This window comes from Pelophylax lessonae (genome assembly GCF_965119305.1).
Source record: "Pelophylax lessonae genome assembly, chromosome: 11".
Lineage (NCBI taxonomy): Eukaryota > Metazoa > Chordata > Amphibia > Anura > Ranidae > Pelophylax > Pelophylax lessonae.
In genome coordinates this window covers 74,362,769-74,383,478 of record NC_138778.1, presented here as the reverse complement: position 1 = coordinate 74,383,478, position 20,710 = coordinate 74,362,769, and the positions used below count along the sequence as shown (strand labels likewise).

General features: G+C 44.2%; 1 protein-coding gene across 1 annotated transcript in view; it reads left to right on the top strand.

Annotated features, from left to right (window-relative positions):
• Positions 1-20,710, top strand: part of FBF1 (Fas binding factor 1) — a gene marked incomplete at its 5' end in the record, with an annotated part of 191,679 nt that overhangs the window by 46,717 nt on the left and 124,252 nt on the right. Inside the window, 4 exons of the mRNA XM_082272785.1 lie at positions 5,792-5,920; positions 9,953-10,103; positions 15,286-15,419; positions 16,903-17,005. Of these exons, the coding sequence (XP_082128911.1) occupies positions 5,792-5,920; positions 9,953-10,103; positions 15,286-15,419; positions 16,903-17,005 (517 nt within the window). The remainder of the gene's footprint in view (positions 1-5,791; positions 5,921-9,952; positions 10,104-15,285; positions 15,420-16,902; positions 17,006-20,710) is intronic.

The following is a 20,710-nucleotide window of genomic DNA, read 5'->3' as shown; positions in this document are numbered from 1 at the left end:
AATAAGGCAGCCTTCATGGAATATAAAACAGTGGAGGCTCCATAGTGTAAAACCATTAAATAAGCTTTATTATAAAAGAAAATACACTTACACTTACAATAGTGCAGCGTAAAAAAATCAAAGCCACTGGCCAGCAAATCCGCCCATCCTTCCGGGTTATGTGGGTGACGTCAGCGTGCACGCGTTTCGTCACAGCTGACTTCTTCCTGGGGTGCTGGGAAGGTTTTCCCTTGTCCCGACACTTTTCACAATATTGTGAATGACAAATGGCGGCGCATTAAGCACGTGTTAGTTGTGGGAAAGTGCTTTAAATGCTGGTAACCTTTTGCTGAAAAGGTCTCCAACCATTGGACGGAGCAACCTAAAGTGGGCCATCCTGTCTCCAGATTAAACAAATCTCCCCTTGTGCCTATGGAAGATTCTGCGGTCTTTAAGGACCCAGTGGACAGGCGGGTGGAATCCCTTTCCCGCCATCTTCACGTGTGGTTGTTGTTTGTGTCTGTCTCACAGACGGTGACAGAGTGGAGTAGGGGTTTGCGGGAGTCTTTGGACTCCCAGAACAGCTGGAACTGTTGGACCAGGTGATCCAGGCTCTGGTATTCCTGTGTGATGCGTGTATGGATGCAGCTCCCCTGGTGGCCAGGGTTTCGGCCGTGGGCATTGCCTTGAGACACATGGTTTGCCTGAAGAGCTGGTCAGCTGACCATTCTTTTAAGAAGGCCCTAGCTGGCCTTCCATTTCTGGGAGAGCATTTGGCAACTCATTGGATGAGTTGATCAAGGGCTTGACTGGCGGGAAGAGTACTCTTCTTCCTCAATCCTCCAAGAGTAAGACCCCGTACTAAGTGGGGTCCTTCTTTTTCTGCTAACAAGCTTTTTTTTTTCATGCCTCCGGGGCGCAAGAAAAAGGTAAGCCATTCAGAGCTTCTGGAGGAGCTAAAAAGCATTGGGGCAAGCCCAAGGCCGGTCAGTCAGGTACTCTTCTTCAGCATGAAGGGGTGCCCTCACCCGGGTCAGGGGTGGGAGGACGCCTGCGCTTCTTTCAGGAACCCTGGACTTCATTCATTCAGGATGATTGAGTTCACGAGCTGATTTGATCCTGGTACAAGATCGAATTCTGGTCCCGGCCAGGGGACAGGTTTTTTCAGTAAAATCTTCACCTGTCTCCAGAGTGTTTGAAGGCTCTGCGGGAGGCTGTACAAGATCTCCTGTCTCAAGGGGTGATTGTGCCGGTTCCTCAGCAGGAACGCTCTCAAGGTTTCTATTCAACCCTGTTCACGGTGCCCAGAAAAGAGGGCAAGGTGCGCCCAATTCTGGACCTCAAGGCTTTGAACCTCTTTGTGCGAGTGCAGAAGTTTTGAATGGAGTCCATTCAGTCAGTGGTGGCATCTTTAAATCAGGGGATTTTCTGGCCTCCATCGACCTCAAAGATGCATATCTCCACGTCCCCATTTTCAAGGGACACCAGCGATCCTCCGCTTTGCACTTTCAATTTGTGTCGTTACCCTTTGGTCTTGCCTCGGCTCCCAGAGTATTTACCAAGGTCCTGGGCCCAGTGCTGGCCTTGTTACGTCAGCGAGGTATCTCAATTGTGGGATATCTGGACAATCTCCTGTTGCGAGCAGACTCCCACTCAGATCTGCTGGGCAACGTCTCTATCACGATTCAGAGCCTTCAGGAAATTGGGTTTACGATCAATTTAAAAAAAATCTGCTCTGACGCCTTCAGTACTGGTCACTTATCTGGGGCTGACTCTCGACTCTGCTCTGGCGAGAGTCTTTCTCCCCCTGGACAAATTTCAGAAGTTGCAAAAAGCAGTCAGGTTCCTGATGGAGACCGATCAGTCCTCGTTGCGGGCTTGCATGCGGGCACTGGGTCTGATGGTTTCAACCTTCGAAGCAGTCCCGTTTGCTCAGTCTCACTGGAGACCCTTGCAAAAGGAGATTCTGGCGAAATGGAACAGAGATCCTCGGTCGTTGGACCAGAAGATTCGCTTGAGCCAGCTTACAAAGGCGCCTCTTTCTTGGTGGCTCCAGTCTCCTGTCCTTTTCAAGGGCAAGTCCTTCCTGCCAGTGTTTTGGACGGTGGTCACCATGGACGCTAGCCTGTCAGGCTGGGGTGGAGTGCTGGGGAAGCTCTGTGCCCAGGGGATTTGGGCGTCAGACGAGTCTTCCTTGCCGATCAACATTCTGGAGCTGAGATCGATCAAGGTCTGCCTGCTTCACTGGACTAGTCGGCTACGTGCCTCTCGGGTTTGGATTCAGTCGGACAATGCCATGGCCGTGGCTAACATCAGTCCTCAAGGGGGCACCAAGAGTGCTCTGGTGGCCAAGGAGGTGGCCGAGATTCTGATTTGGGTGGGGGCCAATGTTCTGGCTCTTTCCGCAGTCCACATTCCGGGTGTGGAGAATTGGCTGACGGATTACCTGAGTTGTCAGGTGTTGGATCAAGGGGAATGGTCCCTTCATCCGGAGGTGTTTCATCTCCTGTGTGTCCGGGGGGGGAGCCCGGACGTGGATCTGTTTGCGCCCCGTCTCAACAGAAAAGTTCAGCGGTTTGTGGCCAGGTCTCGAGATCCTCTGGCCGATGCCACAGATGCTCTGGTGGCTCCTTGGAGCCAGTATTGGCTGATTTATGCCTTTCCTCCGCTTGTACTCCTGCCGCGGTTTCTTCGCCAGGTGGCGATGGAAGGGATTCGGGTTGTTCTGGTGGCACCAGACTGGCCTCGGCAGTCTTGGTACGCAAAGCTGATAAAAATAGTTGTGGATTCTTCATGGCGTTTTCCTCTACTATCTCAAGGACTGGTCTTCCATCCTATTTTACAGGCGCTGGCTTTAACAGCTTGGCTATTGGAAGCAAGTTATTAAAGGATTGAGGTCTCTCTGACTCTGTGATTCCGACTCTTTTGAAGTCCAGGAAGTCGACTTCTAGGAAGATCTATCATCGTACGCAGAAATCGTACATTTCATGGTGTGAATCGCTGCAACTGCACCCTCGCTTGTTTTATGTAGTTAGGGTTTTGGCCTTTTTACAAAAAGGGGTTGAGCAGCGCTCAGCCAGGTGTTGGTCTTGGCTAATTACTTACATCGTCTGTTGGCTACTAATGGCTTGATTGGCACTTTCATCCAGGGGGTGCATCATCTGGCTCCTCCGAGGAGATCCCTGTTGCCACCGTGGGATCTCTATCTGGTTTTGTCTGTTCTTCCATTTGAGGATATTAGGGAGATGTCTCTGCTTTCCTTGTCACAGAAGGCTGCCTTCCTAGTGGCTATCACTTCTGCTCGCAGAGTTTGAGTCGGCGACCCTATCCTGTCGTTCGCCTTATTTGGTAATCCACAAGGATAAAGTGATCCTCCGGCCAAAACCGTCTTTTCTCCCTAAGGTGGTGTCGGATTTTCATCTTAATGAAGACATCGTGTTGCCTTCCTTATGTCCTAAGCCTAAACATCTCAGAGATTGCCTTGCACTCTCTGGATGTGGTCCGGGCGATAAGGGTTTATCTGACGGTTACTGAGTCCTTTAGAAAATCGGACTCTCTCTTTGTCCTTACAAAGGTTTGGCTGCGTCCGCTGCGACCATTTCGAGATGGATCAGGCAGACGGTTGTTGAGGCTTATTCACTCAAGGGTCAGGTTCCTCCTTTCCCTGTGAAAGCGCATTCTACTAGAGCGCTGAGTGCTTCTTGGGCTTTTCGCCATCAGGCCTCTGTTCTACAAGTTTGTAGGGCAGCAACTTGGTCGTCTGTACACACTTTTACAAAATTTTGCAAGGTGGATTTTTTGGCTTCTTCAGGTGCCTCTTTTGGCCGCAAGGTTTTGCAGGCTGCTGTTTCATAAGAGAATTTTTTTTTCTTATTCTCTTAGGGGTCTTTTACCTGGGTGAGCTCATGTTGTTTGGTTGAGCTTCATGTTACTCAGTTGGCTAGGTTTAGCCTTTTGGAATTTACGTTACTTTCTGGTTGTGTTTTTCCCACCCCTCATGCCTATGCTGCTTTGGGACGTCCCACACAGCTCATGAAGATGAGGCTGCGTCTGTCTATGGACGATAAGAGAAAATACGATTTTTGTAAGATCTTACCATAAAATCTTTTTCTCTGATGTCCATTGACAGACGCAGCACCCGCCCATCTAATGGGGATGATGGGGATGGTTTTTTGTCTTCACTGCTTGCAACTAAACCGATGTGCTGGGCTGTGTCTGTGAGGGTTATGTCTGGAGGGACAGCCCTGTGGGCGTGTATATGTAATATCTTTGTACTTATGTACTGTCTAGACTACTCCTGCAGGTGGCAGCATAACCCACACAGCTCATGAAGATGAGGCTGCGTCTGTCAATGGACATCAAAGAAAAAGATTTTACGGTAAGATCCTACAAAAAGCTTATTTTTTACACAAAAACGAGGCTTCATTGGTTGAAATGGATGGACTTGTCTTTTTTCAACCTGACTAAAGATTTAACTATCTGTGCATTTCCGAGCACATAGCAAACCACACAGAAAATGCGTGCTTTCCCTTGAGATTCAGAAAAGCTCTACAAGCACACCAAAAACCACAGTAAAAAAGGCACTACATTCTGCACTAAAAAAAAAGTACTGGAGCTTCTTTGGGGTGATTGTTGAGTGTCAAGTGAATAGGCTGCACTATGTGAGCTGAGCGAACATACTCTGTATATTTTCCTTTAGATTTGCCAGAACTATGGAATAAGAGGACCCATCTATCTATCCATTCACTCTGTATACAATCAGGCAGGCCCTTACACTACCTAGTTGATGGTAGATCTAAAGGAAATTGTACAATTAGATTGCATAGTGTATGGGCAGCTTTATACAAGTACATTGAAGGGAGTGGATGCAAACTTTTAGATGTCAAGCCCCATTCATATCTCTGGGAGCTTTTTTTGGAGCGTGTTCGCTCTTTGGGCACAGCGCAGCTCATTCACTTTAATAGACTGCCCTATGCACAACAGTTGCTCCAAAGAAGCTCCAGAACTTTTTTAGAGCTGAGCGTGGGGCTTTTTTTACTGTGTTTTTTAGTGCATTTGCAGCGCTTTTCTGAAACGCAAGGCAAAGCACATATTTTCTGTGCACTATGCTATGCGTTTGGAACCGTACAGATGTGAATGAAGCCTCCTTGTTTTTGTGTAAACAAACCAATTTCTCTTTCAGGCCACATTCACACCTAGTGCAGTGGAAGTAGTGCACATTTTTTGGCACATTTTTCCCATGACACACAGCGGGCAGCCTGTTGGTTTCAATGGGCTTCTCTACATGCAGCAAAGTAGCCCATGGGACCTTTTGGCGTGTTGCAGGTTACACGTGGTGTGGAGTTTAGCCTTAACTCTAATTGAGAACTAATGTGGGGCTGCATCAAAAGCAGTTCTGAAATGCTAGTACAAAAACTAAGAGGTTTGCACATTTATTGTGAGAAAAACTGTAAAACAGTTTAGATGATATCTTTTAAATGTATATTTTATTAATGTGATTTTAAATGTATCAAAGAATTAGAAGTCTTAGTTATAAAACAATCCCTTATCTTGAGACATTATCCAGAAAACCCAAGTAGTTAAATAATACTGGTTTAAGACTTAATGTGACACATGCAGTGTTTATGACCATGCATGTTTACGCACATGTTTATGACCATGCAAAGCACAGTGATGATGTGCTAATCTTGTATTGATATGGTGAAAATTCTATCACTGTTCTTGTGGGTTCATAAAGTTAAATTTTCACTCAGTCATTCTGTTTTATTTTTTATTTAAATGTTTTTTTGTATTTATGTACTTGTGTTTAAAGACCTAAATGACCCACTTGAGGGTCTTCTGCCTGATGAAAATGCTAGTCTTCCTAAGAAGTCAAAAGCTACAAGTGCCAAGTCGGAATCTGCCCCAGTACAATCAGAAGCTGTATCAGCAAAGACCAATGGTAAGGAATCTGCAGAAATAAAAATGTAGCAGAAAGGTTTAAGAAACCTTGTCTATCTGTCTGTTGCATGTCATATGCATAGGAACCATTTTCTATTAATCTGCCTCTGTGATAACACGGGGAAAATGCCAGATGACCGTATAAAAGAATTCCAAAGTGACTTTTCTTTAAATCCAAACATAGGAAATAATGAAAGACATTAACACAGATACAGTGGTGAAAATAATTATTTGATCCCCTGCAGAATTTGTAAGTTTGCCCACTTACAAAAAAATAAAGGGTCTTTTAATGTTTATCATAGGTGTATTTTAAATTTTAGAGACAGAATATCAACCAAAAATCAAGAAAAAACACTTGATACAAATGTTATACTGTAAATTGAGTTACAGTTCAGTGATTAAAATAAGTATTTAATCCCCAAGCAAAACATGACTTTGTGCTTGGTGGAGAAACCCTTGTTGACAAGCACAGAGGTAAGTCCTATCGTGTAGTTGGTTACCAGGTTTGCACACATCTCAGAAGGGATTTTGGTCCACTCTTCTTTACAGATCTTCTCTAAATCCTTGGCTGTCGCTTGGCAAATTAAAGTTTCAGCTCCAGCTCCCTCCATAAATTTTCTATAGGTTTAAGGTCTAGAGACTGGTTAGGCCACTCCCTGACCTTCATGTGCTTCTTCTTGAGCCACTCCTTTGTTGCCTTGGCGGTATGTTTTGATTTATTGTCATGCTGGAAGACCCATCCACGACCTATCATCAGTGTTCTGGTTGAAGGAAAAAGCTTCTCATCCAAGATTTTACAATACATGGCCCCGTCCATTGCCCCTTAATGTGGCATAGACGGCCTGTACCTTTAGCAGATAAACGGCACCAAAAATGTTTCCACCTCCATGCTTGACTGTAGGGATAGTGTTCTTAGGGTCATAGTCAGCATTTTTCTTCCTCCAAACACAGCGAGTAGAGTTAATGCCAAAGAGCTCAATTTTGGTCTCATCTGACAACAGCACTTTCTCCCAATCCTTCTCTGAATCATTTAGATGTTCGTTCGCAAACTTCAGATGGGTCTGTACATGTGCCTTTTCGAAGAGGGGGACCTTGCGGGTGCTGCAGGATTTCAATCCACGGTGGCATATTGTGTTACCAATGGTTTGTTTAGGGACTGTGGTCCCAACCGCCTTGAGATCATTGACAAGCTCCTCCTGTGTAGTTCTAAGCTAATTCCTCACTTTTCTCATGATCATCCTTACCCCCATGAGGCGAAATCTTGCCTGTAGCTCCAGATCAAGGGTGATGGTTATTTTGTTTTTCTTCCATTGGACAATAATCGCTCCAAACGTTGTCGCCTTCTCGCCAAGCTTTCTTGCTGATGGTCTTGTAGCCCATTCCAGCCTTGTGCAGATCTACAGTCTTGTCCCTGACATACTTTGGCAGCTCTTTGGTCTTGCCCATGATGGTAAGGTTTGAATGAAAGAAAGAGATTCTATGGACCGGTATCTTTTTATAAACCTAGCGAGTCATTAGGAGCACATTCTTAAATTGGCAAAAAGTTTGGGGGAGCGTACCCATGTATTTCCAAAGCTGCTGCAGCTATGAACCAAAAGACATGTATATTAAAAAAGAATAGCGCGCAAATGCAAAAGAAATTACTACCAAATCTGAAGAGAGTCCATAAATAAAAATGGGGGTTTGGTCCCACCATATGGCCATATCGTGCTCAAGCCCACTACTGCGTCAAAGTACCCCATTATCAGTGGGTCCTACACTATCCATGAAAAAGAGATGAATCCAGCCCTTCTAACCCTTGGAGATAACACTCCTTGCTGGGGAAGATGTGCAAATGCACTACAGGGGACTCCTCCTATATCCACTTGAGGGGTTGCCTTTGACAACGTCTGATGGCAAGACGAAACATGTCAGTCACGCCAGCCCTCATGCAGACACGCCTCCAGCCGCGGCGATTGTAACTACATGCCTTTATCATACAGATGTCATGTGAGTTTTTTACTTGGCTTTTATATTCAAATAAATGTGCATACTTCACTATTTGAGCCTCATTTGTCTTTGGAGGGATATTATCATTTATTATCTGTGACATCTGAAAATATGAGGATATATTACTCTGGATGAAGTACCGTGGTGGATCCGGTGCTGGACCTTAGAGTGGACCCTATCCTGGTGGTTATCTCCATGTTCCATGCTTGGCTGACCTTCCTTAACAGGGGGTCTTATGTTCCGGTAAGGGAATCACTGTACATGAGCACGTGGTAATCGTCAGGATTATGTTCTTATTTATGGTGTTGGAATCTTTGTGTATTCATCCCTGCACTTCAGCACCTGGCCTCACGGACTTTATGGACTATGTTTAGTCTTTTTCTCCTATATATTCATTTATTTGGAAGTTTGGTGCTGTACTATATTATTTATTGCTTTTTGGTCTGATATTACCTTTGTACGGGCAACCTGCATCTGTTCATGTATTGAGCGCAGCTATCTTCTCTTTTTTTTTTGTTTTTGAATAAACCATGTACCGGTAAGATAAATTCAACCAAGTTGATCGATTGATCAACTTGGGTACAACCAGCCTGCCAGATTTTACATGCGATTATCGCTAGTGTTTATTCCTGACGATCCTACCGGAAGTGGGAGCAGGTACCTGTCAAAACCAGGTACCCGCCCCCCCCCCCCTTAATAAAATTATGTGCCAAGGTAAAGGGGGGAGGAGGGAGAGCAGAATTTCCCCCTTTTGGGTAAAGTTCCGCTTTAACCCTTTGGGTTATGCCACCACCTACTTCATCAGTGCTATTTTCTGCATGGGGGCTTTTCAGGCTCATTGCTGGCTCATGCAAGGGAAGGATTTTCTCTCTGGAAATGCATTCCCAGAGTTCTTTGTTACCCAGGACGAGCAGGAAGCAGCAGGAGCAATACCTTTCAGTGCTTTTCCCCCATTTGTTTAGTAAATTTAAAGGACATTTTTTAACAGAGTGCAAAAAGCCTTCAGTCTCTTCCTTTTTGCTTCTTCCACTGACGAAGATGTATGCTATTGCCACTTTTTCTATCCTTGATGTTATTTTCAAGAGCCAGTCCAGAGAGACGCTAGGTTGTCCTTTTAAAATCCATGTTAATCAAACAGTCATGCACTTAAGCCAAAATGCTCTACACATATGAAGCGCGTGTGAGAGATGAGTCTTCCAGCAAACTGTCACAGTTCAAATTTTATCACTGCATCCCTCTGTTCAATGTGGTCAATAAATGAAGGATCAACTGCAGTAGGTATGTGTGTAAATGATACTACTTCAAGCAATTATATACAGTAGCCAGCCGGAGGTACACAGGCTCTCTGGGACCCGCCTTGTCTTCTTCGGGCATACAAACATATAACCCACACTCTGCTGGGCAATAAGCTTTATCGATACTTGATAGGTCAGACAGGTCCTCTCCCCCACAACAGACCAAGAGGGAGCAAAAAAAAGGCGTTCATTGTTGGGTAAGAGTCGTAGTTGCTGGGGAAAATGCTCTCGCAGTGCTATTGTGTTCTGTCGGTGGAGGAGCCTTCCCTGCCAGCAGGACACAATGATTACTTTCAGCAATAAAATCTGTTGGCAGTAATCGCATGTAAAAAAGCTGATAGGCTGGTTCTACCATAGTTGATTGATGGATCGATTTCGGTACAACCAGCCTTTGGATAGATGGTTTGAATCTCAACCATACCTTGCTGAATCGGCCGAGATGCAATCCATTAATGGCCGACTTTAAACATACTAACCCCCATCACCAGCTTCATTGGAAACCATCTCCCAAGCAGTTCTTCTATAATCAGAATAACTTACCCTGAAAGTGAGGATGTATGCTTGTATATTTTACTGTAAAAGGGTTGCGTCTGAGACCCCAAGTTCTTACAAAAGTTTGTCACAATGTATAATGCAAATAGAGCAAGTGGAATATTTTTTCACCTCATTATATATCCAGTTCTAATGGTTGGCGTTTTTTTGGCAATTTTTTGCCATTCTCTCTTGTGTTTTAAATGGACTTTATGCAGACCCACCAGTTGTCAGCCCAACAAGAACCCAATCCAGACCACACCTAGGGACTCGAAGAAAGGATGACCTGAACTTTGAAGAGGATGGAGATGATATCATGGATGCTTTGGGATTTGGCGATGGACCACAAAGTTCTCAGAAAGTAGACAGGTAAGACTAAGGGACAGTCTTCTGTAAAATGGTCATATATTTAAAATGGGGGACCAAAAAATTAGACCAAACTTTCAAAAACCAGCATTTTCCTGATGTGCAGTTATTCAATCCAGGGGTTAGTATTAAATGTCAACAGTGGTCTAGTCCAGGAAAGCCAGGTGGTTAGAAGAATACTGCTTCCTTCTGAAGTTTGGAACCATATTTATGGGCAAAATTTATGAGAAATGCAGAGAGATTGGATTATGGAGTGTGCCACAGGACCAGAGGACAAAAAAATTACGTTGTAAAACAAAATCTCTTCTTGATTAATGTAGTTCTTTATAGCATAAAATATAGTATGGGGCTTGTGTTGTCATAGTCATATTGCTATGGTGCACCTGTTTAAATGCCAGGTATGCTGAGTTTTCTTCCTAGGAAGTTTGGAGGGCATGCTTTTTTTTTTTTTTTTTTTAACTCTGCAGAAAAAATTGGAAGATCAGTAAATCCAAAACTGAAACACTTACATACGTGTATTTGCATACAACCCAGAGCAATATATATATTTTTTTACTCATATCGATTTGCCTTTCATGGCTGATAATTGATCCTTGTGTATTTCTGTTAATAAAAAGATTATTTTTTTAAGCACATCACATAAATGCTGTTACATATTTCTTAAAGCATTTCTTAAAGTAGAACTATAGGCAAAACTTTTTTTTTTCCTTGTTGGATAGTGTAATGGAGGGTTTTACCCCTGTCATTTTGTTTTCTTTTTTGCCATCTGTGTCCCATTGGGGAGATTTACCTTAACTTCCTGCCCCTTAGCCAAAACGGGAAGTGAGAGGAAATCCCTGCAAACCAATGGCCCCCAGATCACCAGAACTAGTGTCTCCATTGGGAGATTCCCCTCTATTACTTTTCTAGGGACAACCCAAAATGTTCTGTTTTTCGCATACTTTCACTTTCAATGATAAGTAGGACAAATAGAGAGGGTGAATCTCCCGAACGGCAGTAAAAACCTGACAGGGGTTCTAAAATCTAACTAAAGTTTTGCCTTTAGTTAAAGATTAAACTCCACTTTCATTTTTTTAATAATTCTCTTCCTGTAAAAAAAAAAAAACTTCCTGCTCAACTCTCTGTGTTTATTGATGCCCACTGCTCCCGCCTCAGCAGCTGGCCTCTGGATCTCCTTTTTATTTAATGAGAGCTAGTGTCATTCAACCTACATCCTTTGAGCCCGGGCTGCCTATGACAAACTCTCAGTGGTAGCATCATCATGCAGCCTAGGCTTACAGTACTCCTGGTCTGAACCACATTTGCACATCATTTAGTGAGTGCTGTTCAGTCTAGTAGCTTATTATCACCCACATAGAAGGAGGGCCTGTGATGTCACCAGTCTGGCCAGAAGCTTGTAGGATAAAGTTGGACATAGATGGATTGAAATTCAGCCAGTTCAGCAGAGACCGGCGTAATTTTGGTTTCTTAATGCCCTCTTCATTTTGTGAGAAGTCAATCATTAGAATGGCTAAGTTGGAAAATGTCTCTATCGTCCATTGACAGACTCAGCTCTTATGCTTCTTATAACATAGGGTTATATGCCCCCTACAAGAGTAGTACTAGGCAGGAAAAAATTCACTGACACACCTACAGGGGCTGTCCTTCACGGCATAACCCCACACACACTCTGCCACAAGCCAGTTTCTTGCGGCCTAGTGAAGAAGTAGGACCTAGGTTTCCTGCTGGGACTTCGTTCTCAGTTTTTTTTGTTCTTTTAAGAATTATTTTGTTAATTTCTCTTTACTCACTATGCTAGCTATTGTCAGGGGGATTCTCCTGGTGAACTACAAGCGACAGCGGGCTGAGTTTTCGCACTGGATAATCTAGATCCTTGCGGTCTCCCAACCTGGCCAATGAGTGTGAGCAGGTTCTAGTCCCACACTAGGCTTCACCACGACAGAGCCCCTGTGGACGGGGACGAGCCTGCGAGTGGATGTCTCGACGGGATGCATCAACCTGGAACGCCCTGAGTCGCAGCGTGCCCCTTGGCTGGCAGCACCCCCACTCAGCGTGGGAGGTGGTCTGTCTGGAACGGAGCCCACCCGGTCCATGGTGAGTAAACTGGTCCATGGTGAGTAAACTGAGCCCCCCATGTCCCTAGTGGCCTCTGGGGGGGATGTGGGCCCACTCCTAGCGTTAACAGGACCCCCTTCTCCTAAAAGATCCCCCTGGCCTATCAGAATCCCGGCCCTGCCCTCCCTGTTCCCGCATGAAGGCTCTATATTTGGTGCCTGTCGCCCGGGGGGGGGGGGGGTGTACAGCGGTACCTTATCCTGTGGGGTCTGTTTAGGTAGATCCCTGGTGTGGCCTTGTATCTGGGTCCTGACCACAAGGCAGCATTTGGGGGACCCTGAAGGTCGACCTGTTCGCATCTCGGCTAAACAAAGAAGTGCAAAGGTTCGTGGCCAGAGTTCGAGATCCTCTGGCCGACACCACAGACACATTGGTAGCTCCTTGGAGCTAGTATTGGCTGACTTATGCCTTCCCTCCAATACAGCTGTTGTCGAGGTTTCTCCGCAGGATGGCGGTGGAAAATGTTCGGTGATTCTGGTGGCTTCTGACTTGCCTCGTCGGTCTTGGTACGCAGACCTGGTAAAGATGGTCGCCATGCCTCCCTGGTGGTTGCCTTTGAGGGAGGACCTGCTGTTTTAGGGGCCAATCCTCCATCCTGCTTTACGGTCGCTGTTTTTAACGGCATGGCTATTGAAGACCAGGTGCTGAGAGATAGTGGTTTCTCTGAGTCTGTGCTTCCTACCCTGCTGAGGGCTAGAACAGCAACTTCCAGAAAGAGTTATCTTTATTAATCGCAATAATTGCACCCTTGCCTTTTTTTTCAGTGGCTAGGGTCTTGGATTTCTTGCAAAAAGGACTTGTGCAATGGTTGGCATTGGGCATGATCAAGGGCCAAGTGTCGGCTTTGGCGATCTACTTCCAATGCCTCTTGGCTGATAATACCTTGATTCGCACCTTTCTTCTAGGGGTGTGTCATATGGCTCCTCCCAGATGATCCCCCTTGCTTGCGTAGGATTTGACTTTGGTTTTGTCTATTCTTCAAAAGCCTCTTTTTGAGAATATAGGGACATATCTCTGCCTTTGTTATATCAGATGTTTGCCTTTTGGTGGCTATTACTTTTGCTCACAGAGTGCCTGAGTTGGCGGCGCTTTCCGGTCGTTCGCCTTATTTGGTCGTCCACAGAGATGAAAGTGGTTCTCCGACCTGATCTGTTTTTTCTTCCTGCGGTGATGTCTGATTTCCATTTAAATGAAGACATTGTTTTGCCTTCACTCTGTCCTTAGCCTAAGCATCCCAAGGAAATTGCCTTGCACTCTCTGGATGTGGTTCCGGCGATCAGAGTTTACCGGTTGGCCACGGAGTCCTTTAGGAAAACAGACTCTTTTTTTTGGCCTTACTGAGGGATCTCGTAAGGGTTTGGTTGCGTCTGTTGCGACTATATCCAGATGGATTAGGCAGACGGTCGTAAGGCTTATTCATTGAAGGGTCAGGTTCCTCTTTTCCCTGTGACAGCGCGTCCTACCAGAGCACTGAGTGCCTTTTGGGCTTTTCCTCATCCTCTTTTACTCAGGTGTGTAAGGCAGCGGCTTGGTCGTCCGTGCATACTTTTACAAAATTCTACAAGGTTGTTTTGTTGGCATCTTCGGATGCATCCTTTGGCCACAAAGTTTTGCAAGCTGCTGTTTAAAGAGACTTGTTTTTCTCTTTCAGGGGTTTATATTTACTTTCTGTGGGTAAGCTCCTGTGGTTCCAGGTTGAGGTTTGTTACCCAGTTGGCTATGTTTAGTCTTTGGAAAAACGTTACCTGTTTTTTTTGGTTGCGTTCTTCCCAACCCTCATGCCTACGCTGCTTTGGGACGTCCCTATGGTATAAAAACCATAAGAGCTGCATCTGTCAATGGACGATAGAGAAAACTGGATTTTTGTAAGAACTTACCGTAAAATCCTTTTCTCTGGAGTCCATTGACAGACGCAGCATCCGCCCCTCTGTTCTGGGGATAGTTTATGCCTTCTTTTTTTACTGCTTGCTACAAAACTGGCTTGTGACAGAGTGTGTGTGGGGTTATGCCATGAAGGACAGCCCCTGTAGGCGTGTCAGTGAATTTTTTCCTGCCTAGTACTACTCCTGTAGGGGGCAGCATAACCCTATGGTATAAGAAGCATAAGAGATGCGTCTGTCAATGGACTCCAGGAAAAAGGATTTTACGGTAAGTGCTTTGTGTGGATGGGGTAATCCATTTGTATTTTTATGATCAGCCGGCTGGCTAATCAAAAAAGATGATCCATCTGTGACAGGAGTTACTTTGGGTGGGAGGCTCCTGAAGCCCAGATCACATTAGAGAGGTCAGGAAACTCCTTGTCCAGCTTCCCCGTCCCCCTCTTATGTGTAAGTCACCCTGTGTCTATTAGGGCACAGGGTGACCAAGAACTGCACTAATCAGACTCGCTGTACAACCACACCACATTTTGTGTTACCCCGGTTATCCTTGGTTCTATGTGTGTTTTGTGTTGAAAGAATGAAGGACCTCTTTCACTTGGGACAATAATATTCCTGAACAATATCCCTCAAGAAATATATAAAGATAAACAATTTGACTTTTCAGATTGCTTGAATATTGTTGAAGTCTCTCATAGACCCTTGCTATATAGTGAGGTGGGTGGGGTTCGTTATTGGTAAGTGCCTGTATCCCATTGTTCTATTGTTTCTGTCTGCCTTAAGATCAACCTATTATGGGATGTATATGTGTATGTGGATTGGCTGCTTGGGGGGGGGGGGGGGGGTTGTCCCACAGTGTATATCTCTTTGTGCATGTGTTTGAATAAACAGTTCTTATTCTGGGAAATTCCAGTACAAGCTAAGTTGTTGGCTAGCTTTGTATGGGGTGGCTGGGAAAATCTGATATCTATGTTCAAGACTGGGAGGAAGCCCACTGACAAAAGTCCACAAGTACAGTGTGGGTTGCAGTTCCATTACACCATCTATGGCCAGTTTTAAAGGCATGTATAAAGCAATTTTTAAGCAATAGAGATGGGGATGGGGGATTGGGAGGTAAATAGAGGCTGGAGTTCTTCTTTCTTTGTATAATCCTTGACTTTCTCCCATGTGTTTATACATGTCTTATTTATCAGCTCTACCGTAAAGCCTGCACGATTAAAAATGGATGAACTATTAGGAAGGGGAACTTCACCTAAACTGTTGGAGAGGCCTGCAACTGGCGGGAAGAAAGAATTCAAACTGGATCCTAAGTACCAGAAAATGGCTGGTGAGCCAAGCCTCAATTATATTTATATATATATATATACACAGTAAAACCTTGGATTGCGAGCATAATTCGTTCTGGAACCATGCTTGTAATCCAAAGCACTCTTATATCAAAGCGAATTTCCCCATAAGAAATAATGGAAACTCAGATGATTCGTTCCACAAGTCCTTCAGTTTATAGTCTATATACAAAGATTATAGCAATGTGATAGGTTGTGTAACCATAAAATCTCCATCCACAATATGCAGCCTTCCCAAGGGGATTAGAAGCAAAATCTAGCAGAGCTACAGAATATAAGAGAGATGAGAGGCGCCTCTAAGTGTAGCAATACGGTTACATTTAATGAAGGTTCAACATTTAGCAACTCACATGGTTGATGATTAAAATAGGCACACATAAGTATGCAGACATCTGGGGTAAAGCTGTCCACATAGACCATCTTCTGAACCACCTACTCTCACCACTGTCAGTCTGCAATTGTGACCGGGAAGAATAGCCTGCAGTAAAGTGATCTGAAAGTGAGGCTTTGAATCGCTCGTGCCTGTTTTAATCATCAACCATGTGAGTTGCTAAATATTGAACCTTCATTAAATGTAACCATATTGCTACACTTTAGAGGCTCCTTGTATATCAAGACATCGCTTGTATATCAAGTCAAAATTTATTAAAAGAATGTGCTTGTCTTGCAAAGCGCTCTCAAACCAAGTTAGTGTGTGTGTATATATATATATATATATATATATATATATATATATGTATATGTATATGTGTGTATGTGTATATGTATGTGTATGTATATATATATATATATATATATATATATATATATATATATATATATATATATACATATACATATACATACATACATACATACATACATACATACATACATACATACAGGGCTTTTTTTCAGCAGGAACGCGGGGGAACGCAGATCCGGCACCTTTAGCACTGAATGTATGTAATAGCAAGGGGTGTGGGGTGTGTTGGAGGGTCTCTTGATGCTATCTGCTTGGGGATCTTTTATCATCTGTAATATGTATGGATCTGTTATTGTGTGAGGGTCTATTGTCCCTGCTGGGGGATCTATTGTTGCTGGGGGATCTATTGTTGCTGGGGGGATCTTATGTGGTTGGTAGAGATCTCCTGTTGAGGTAGATGTCTATTGTTGGCTGATCTATTGATACTGGTTGCTGGGCGAGCCATTGTTGCTACTGGAGGGAGTCTAATGTTTCTGGGGTGGATCTTTTGTTGCTGTTGCTTTTGGTGAGGTATTTTGTTGTGCATGGGAGGTGGGTAGCGGGTGGAACCAAGAGACAATGCTCAGAGGTGGGTAGTGGGTGGAGACAAGAGGTGACTCAGAAGAGGGGAGTTCCTGCACCTATTCTCTGAGGAAAAAAGCCCTATATATATATATATAATCATTTTTTATTTGAGGATGCAATAGAACAAAATGTAATTTGAGGCATTATATTTACAGAAAAAGAGGATCCACTGAGCGATGAAAACTTTGCTTTTGGTTCCTACCAACCTACAATAGCCATGAGCCCTGAAGGACGTCCATCTCGCCGTTCATCAGTCAGGTACTACTAGAAATAAATACATGGGCTGCTAAACTGTTTTCTTTTTATAAACCAGACCTACTCAGTTTGGCTTTCACTTGCTTGTTGTTTCACGTCTCACCACTTCAGGTTTAAAAGGAACACTAAAGTGGATCTTCACCGTTTGCCCTCCCCCATTTTTCCAGCTTACTGGGTTGCAGGGGTTGTGCACAATTCAGGTATTCCCCTGCCCAGGGGATCCAACATTGTCCTGCTGAGATCCCAATCTTTGCTGCCACCGCTCAGGTCCAGCGTCGCCGTGTTCTTGTGTGATGTCATCGGGAGGCTGCCAGCTCTTAGCTAGCGGGCCTAATGATGTGCCGCTAGGCACAACGCCTCCTTTTGTGAATAAATGGCTATGCCTCCTGGAATATGTAAACCTGTATATCCCAGCAGGCACAGGAGGCACAGTGTATGTCATTTGCATTGGGGAGTGGGACTGAAACATCTTCACATTAAAACAGTGTTAAACCCAAAAGTAAACATATATTGTGGCCTACCAATTCTAAGATATGATGGCTGTATTAGTTTCCTTTTTATAGGCTTTCTATCTTCTATTTTGACCTAGTGATCCAGCCAGCAAGTCTGTTCTTCAAAAGCATAGGCTCGCCAGCAGAATATATCGTTTACATGGATGAGACAAACCACAAGGATAACTACAGCTAAAGCTTGTTTAGGTGTACTTTTCCTATGGATCACAGGTGCAGTTCGTTTTGCACTCCTGTGATCCGTTTTCAGCAAAGAGCGGGCTGAAGGCTGCTCTCTGCTGACGTCACAGAAGTCGGTCCAGGCTCTGCGTCATTACAACCACGGAGCTGGGATCTGTCAGATCCCTGGACCGACAGTGAGCCCGCTGAGAGCCTGAGGCGGTTGCTCCGCCTCCTCATTGTTCGATCGCTCAGGTTCTCAGTGTAGAGGCGCCAGGGGACAGATGCAGCAGCGGACTGATGCTTCATCCACCTACTGTAGGTAAGTATGAAAAAAAAAAAAACAGAAACCTATACATCCTGCAGGGGAGATTAAAATGATCAGCTTTTATTAATGCAAAAACTTTATCACAAAAGGAAAACTGTTTGTTGTAACTGCTTAGAGTTTGGCTTAAATTTGTTAGTTTATCTAAATCTGCTAATACATTTGACCCCAAACTGACCATGCTGTTCCACCGCTGCTCATTCATCCAGAGTGTTGTCTCACTAATACAGAAGGTGTTACTGGCAAGATCACCAGGTGAAAAGCACTAAAAAAAAAAAAAACAATGCAGCCACCATCCAATGATTGATAAGCTGCAATATAATACATTTTTGGTTTTGGGATTAATACTGATTGAAAAAAAAAAAAGTAAACGAAAAAATAAAAGAGAGTGATATTTGTGTAAAGGGTGTCAGGGTGAAGATCCGCTTTCAGTTTGGAAGTTGACATGTTTTTAGGGCCTCATGCACACTGGACGTTTTTACAGCTGCTGTTTTTAGCATCAGATGTTTTTTTCTACAGCTAATAAACTCCCCAGCATTGTATCCTTTGTGTCCATGCACACATAGGCTGTTATTAGCAGTTTTTGGCAGGGGGGTTTTCTGGCTGTAAAAAAAAAAAACCCAGAACTAGTGGCTTTTCAGTGTTTTTCAACGTTTTTGAGCCACATGCTTTTGTCGGAATATAGTTTTGCAAAAAAAAAGCTACAAAAACGCTACTGAAAAAAAAGCAGAAAAACTCCTACAGCTACAGCTTTCTACTGACGTTTTGATAACGTCCACTGTGCATGAGGCCTTAAGGTAAAAGCTCTGGGACTGATCCTGGCCTCGCTGCTTACGTAGTCGCTGACCTGAAGCAATTGTACAGACAAAAAAGTCTTAAAGTCTAACTCCAGTCAAAATGTAACTTTAGCTTAGAATATAAGTGGGAAAACAAGTTCAAATTTCTGACAAGTATGTTTTTTTTTTTTTTTTTTTTTGGGAGCTCATTGTGGAGATATTCCTGAATTTTCTATACCTGTAACACCCACTGGGGAGATCCTCCCTCCATCACTTCACTTCCTCTTTGTGTGAAACACCTGTCCGATGCGTTAACCTTTCCCCACATACAGTGCAATCTGTAAAGAGTAAAGTTGTGATAGCGCTCCCCAATAGTGATTGATTAATCAATCATTCAGTAATAAACTCCTGTGCTAAAAAATTGGGGGGACCCCCTCACCTTGATTGTTATCAAATAGATGACTGTTAGGAATCCAACATTCTATATTGCACCGGGATATCAGTGTCCTTGTACTCACAATTTCTTGTATTGTATCACCCTCAGGCAGAGCTCCAGCCTAATGCCGTGTCTGCAGGGCCCCTTATATTCTCCTCCAGACCCCCCCCCCTCCAGCATCTAATTGCGCAGCGAGATGCAAAATCTAAATCTATGCCACTGCGCATGCGTGGTGCCAACCAGAAATTACGTGTCGCGTAATGACGCAATAAGTCCATCGGCGCTATGATGGAAAATGGAAACTGATGCCCATAGCTGGCATAGATGGAAATCGCTTTCAGCCAAAATCAAGGGGGAACAACAACTACGCATAAATGGACATCAGTGGATGGAATAGGGGGACCATCACTAATGCATAAGGTGGCAAGGTGGTGCCAACAGAGACCCAAATGATTCAGCTCCCCCCCAGTGGCGCCCTGGGCGTCCATACGATCACCCATCCAACAGGCGAATAGTTGCTAGATACTTGCCATCTAAAAGATACTTAATAATAAATAGTAAATTTAAATGAAAGTAAATAAATTCTAAATAATTTCATGGATAAACAGAGATATACCCCAAGATAACCCTTACATCAAGATATAATAGGTGTGTATTAAATCACAAGCGTAAATTACAAAACAATAATATGAATTATTATCAAAGTGGCCAGATAAAGAAGGAGCAAATAAGGGAGGAAGATCAGGCTATAAAAAGGACTTGAAACTAAGGGATTCATTAAACCCTGGCATTCTGGCCGCTTTTAGAGTATGAATCCATTTTGTTTGTCGCTCCCTCGTTCATGTTTTGCCACATATTCAAGTGCAAAAAACGTAATTTCTATTTCATTCACTGACTGACACAGCTCCATGTCTTCTTAGACACTTGAGCATATGCTGCTTTCTCTTCAGCAGTATGACTAGGCGGAAACAATTTTGGCTAAGCCCCTGAGGCAATCCCAGGGGGTTTACCATCACTTCCTGCTATAGGACTTCAGTTTTTCTGCCTAGTCGGGACTCGGGAGTAAGGACCTGACTCCCTGCTGGGATCTTTGGTCCTGGCATTTTTTCCTTTTTAAATGGATTTTTTTCTTTACTCTTTGTTATTTTCTGTTCCTGTGTGAACTACAATCAACCTGTTTCTGCGTGAACTACAATCAACAGCTGGACTGGGCGACGCACTGGATATCCTAGATCCTTATGGTCTTTCCAGTCTGGCCTGCAAGCGTGACCCAACTGTTAGCTCCGCGTTAGGTTGGCCGCGGCATTGCCCCACTGGACGGGGGCTGGCCGGCGAGTGAAACACCTCGCGATGTCGCATAGCCCTGGTCAGGACAGCAGTCATGATCAGAGTCACAGCGTACCTCGGGCCGCAGCACTCCTATTCCAAGATGGTGTGGTGGACAGCCGGGAGTGGTACCTGCCTAATGTCAAGGTGTGGTGAGTAGTGTCCCCCCTCTTTTCT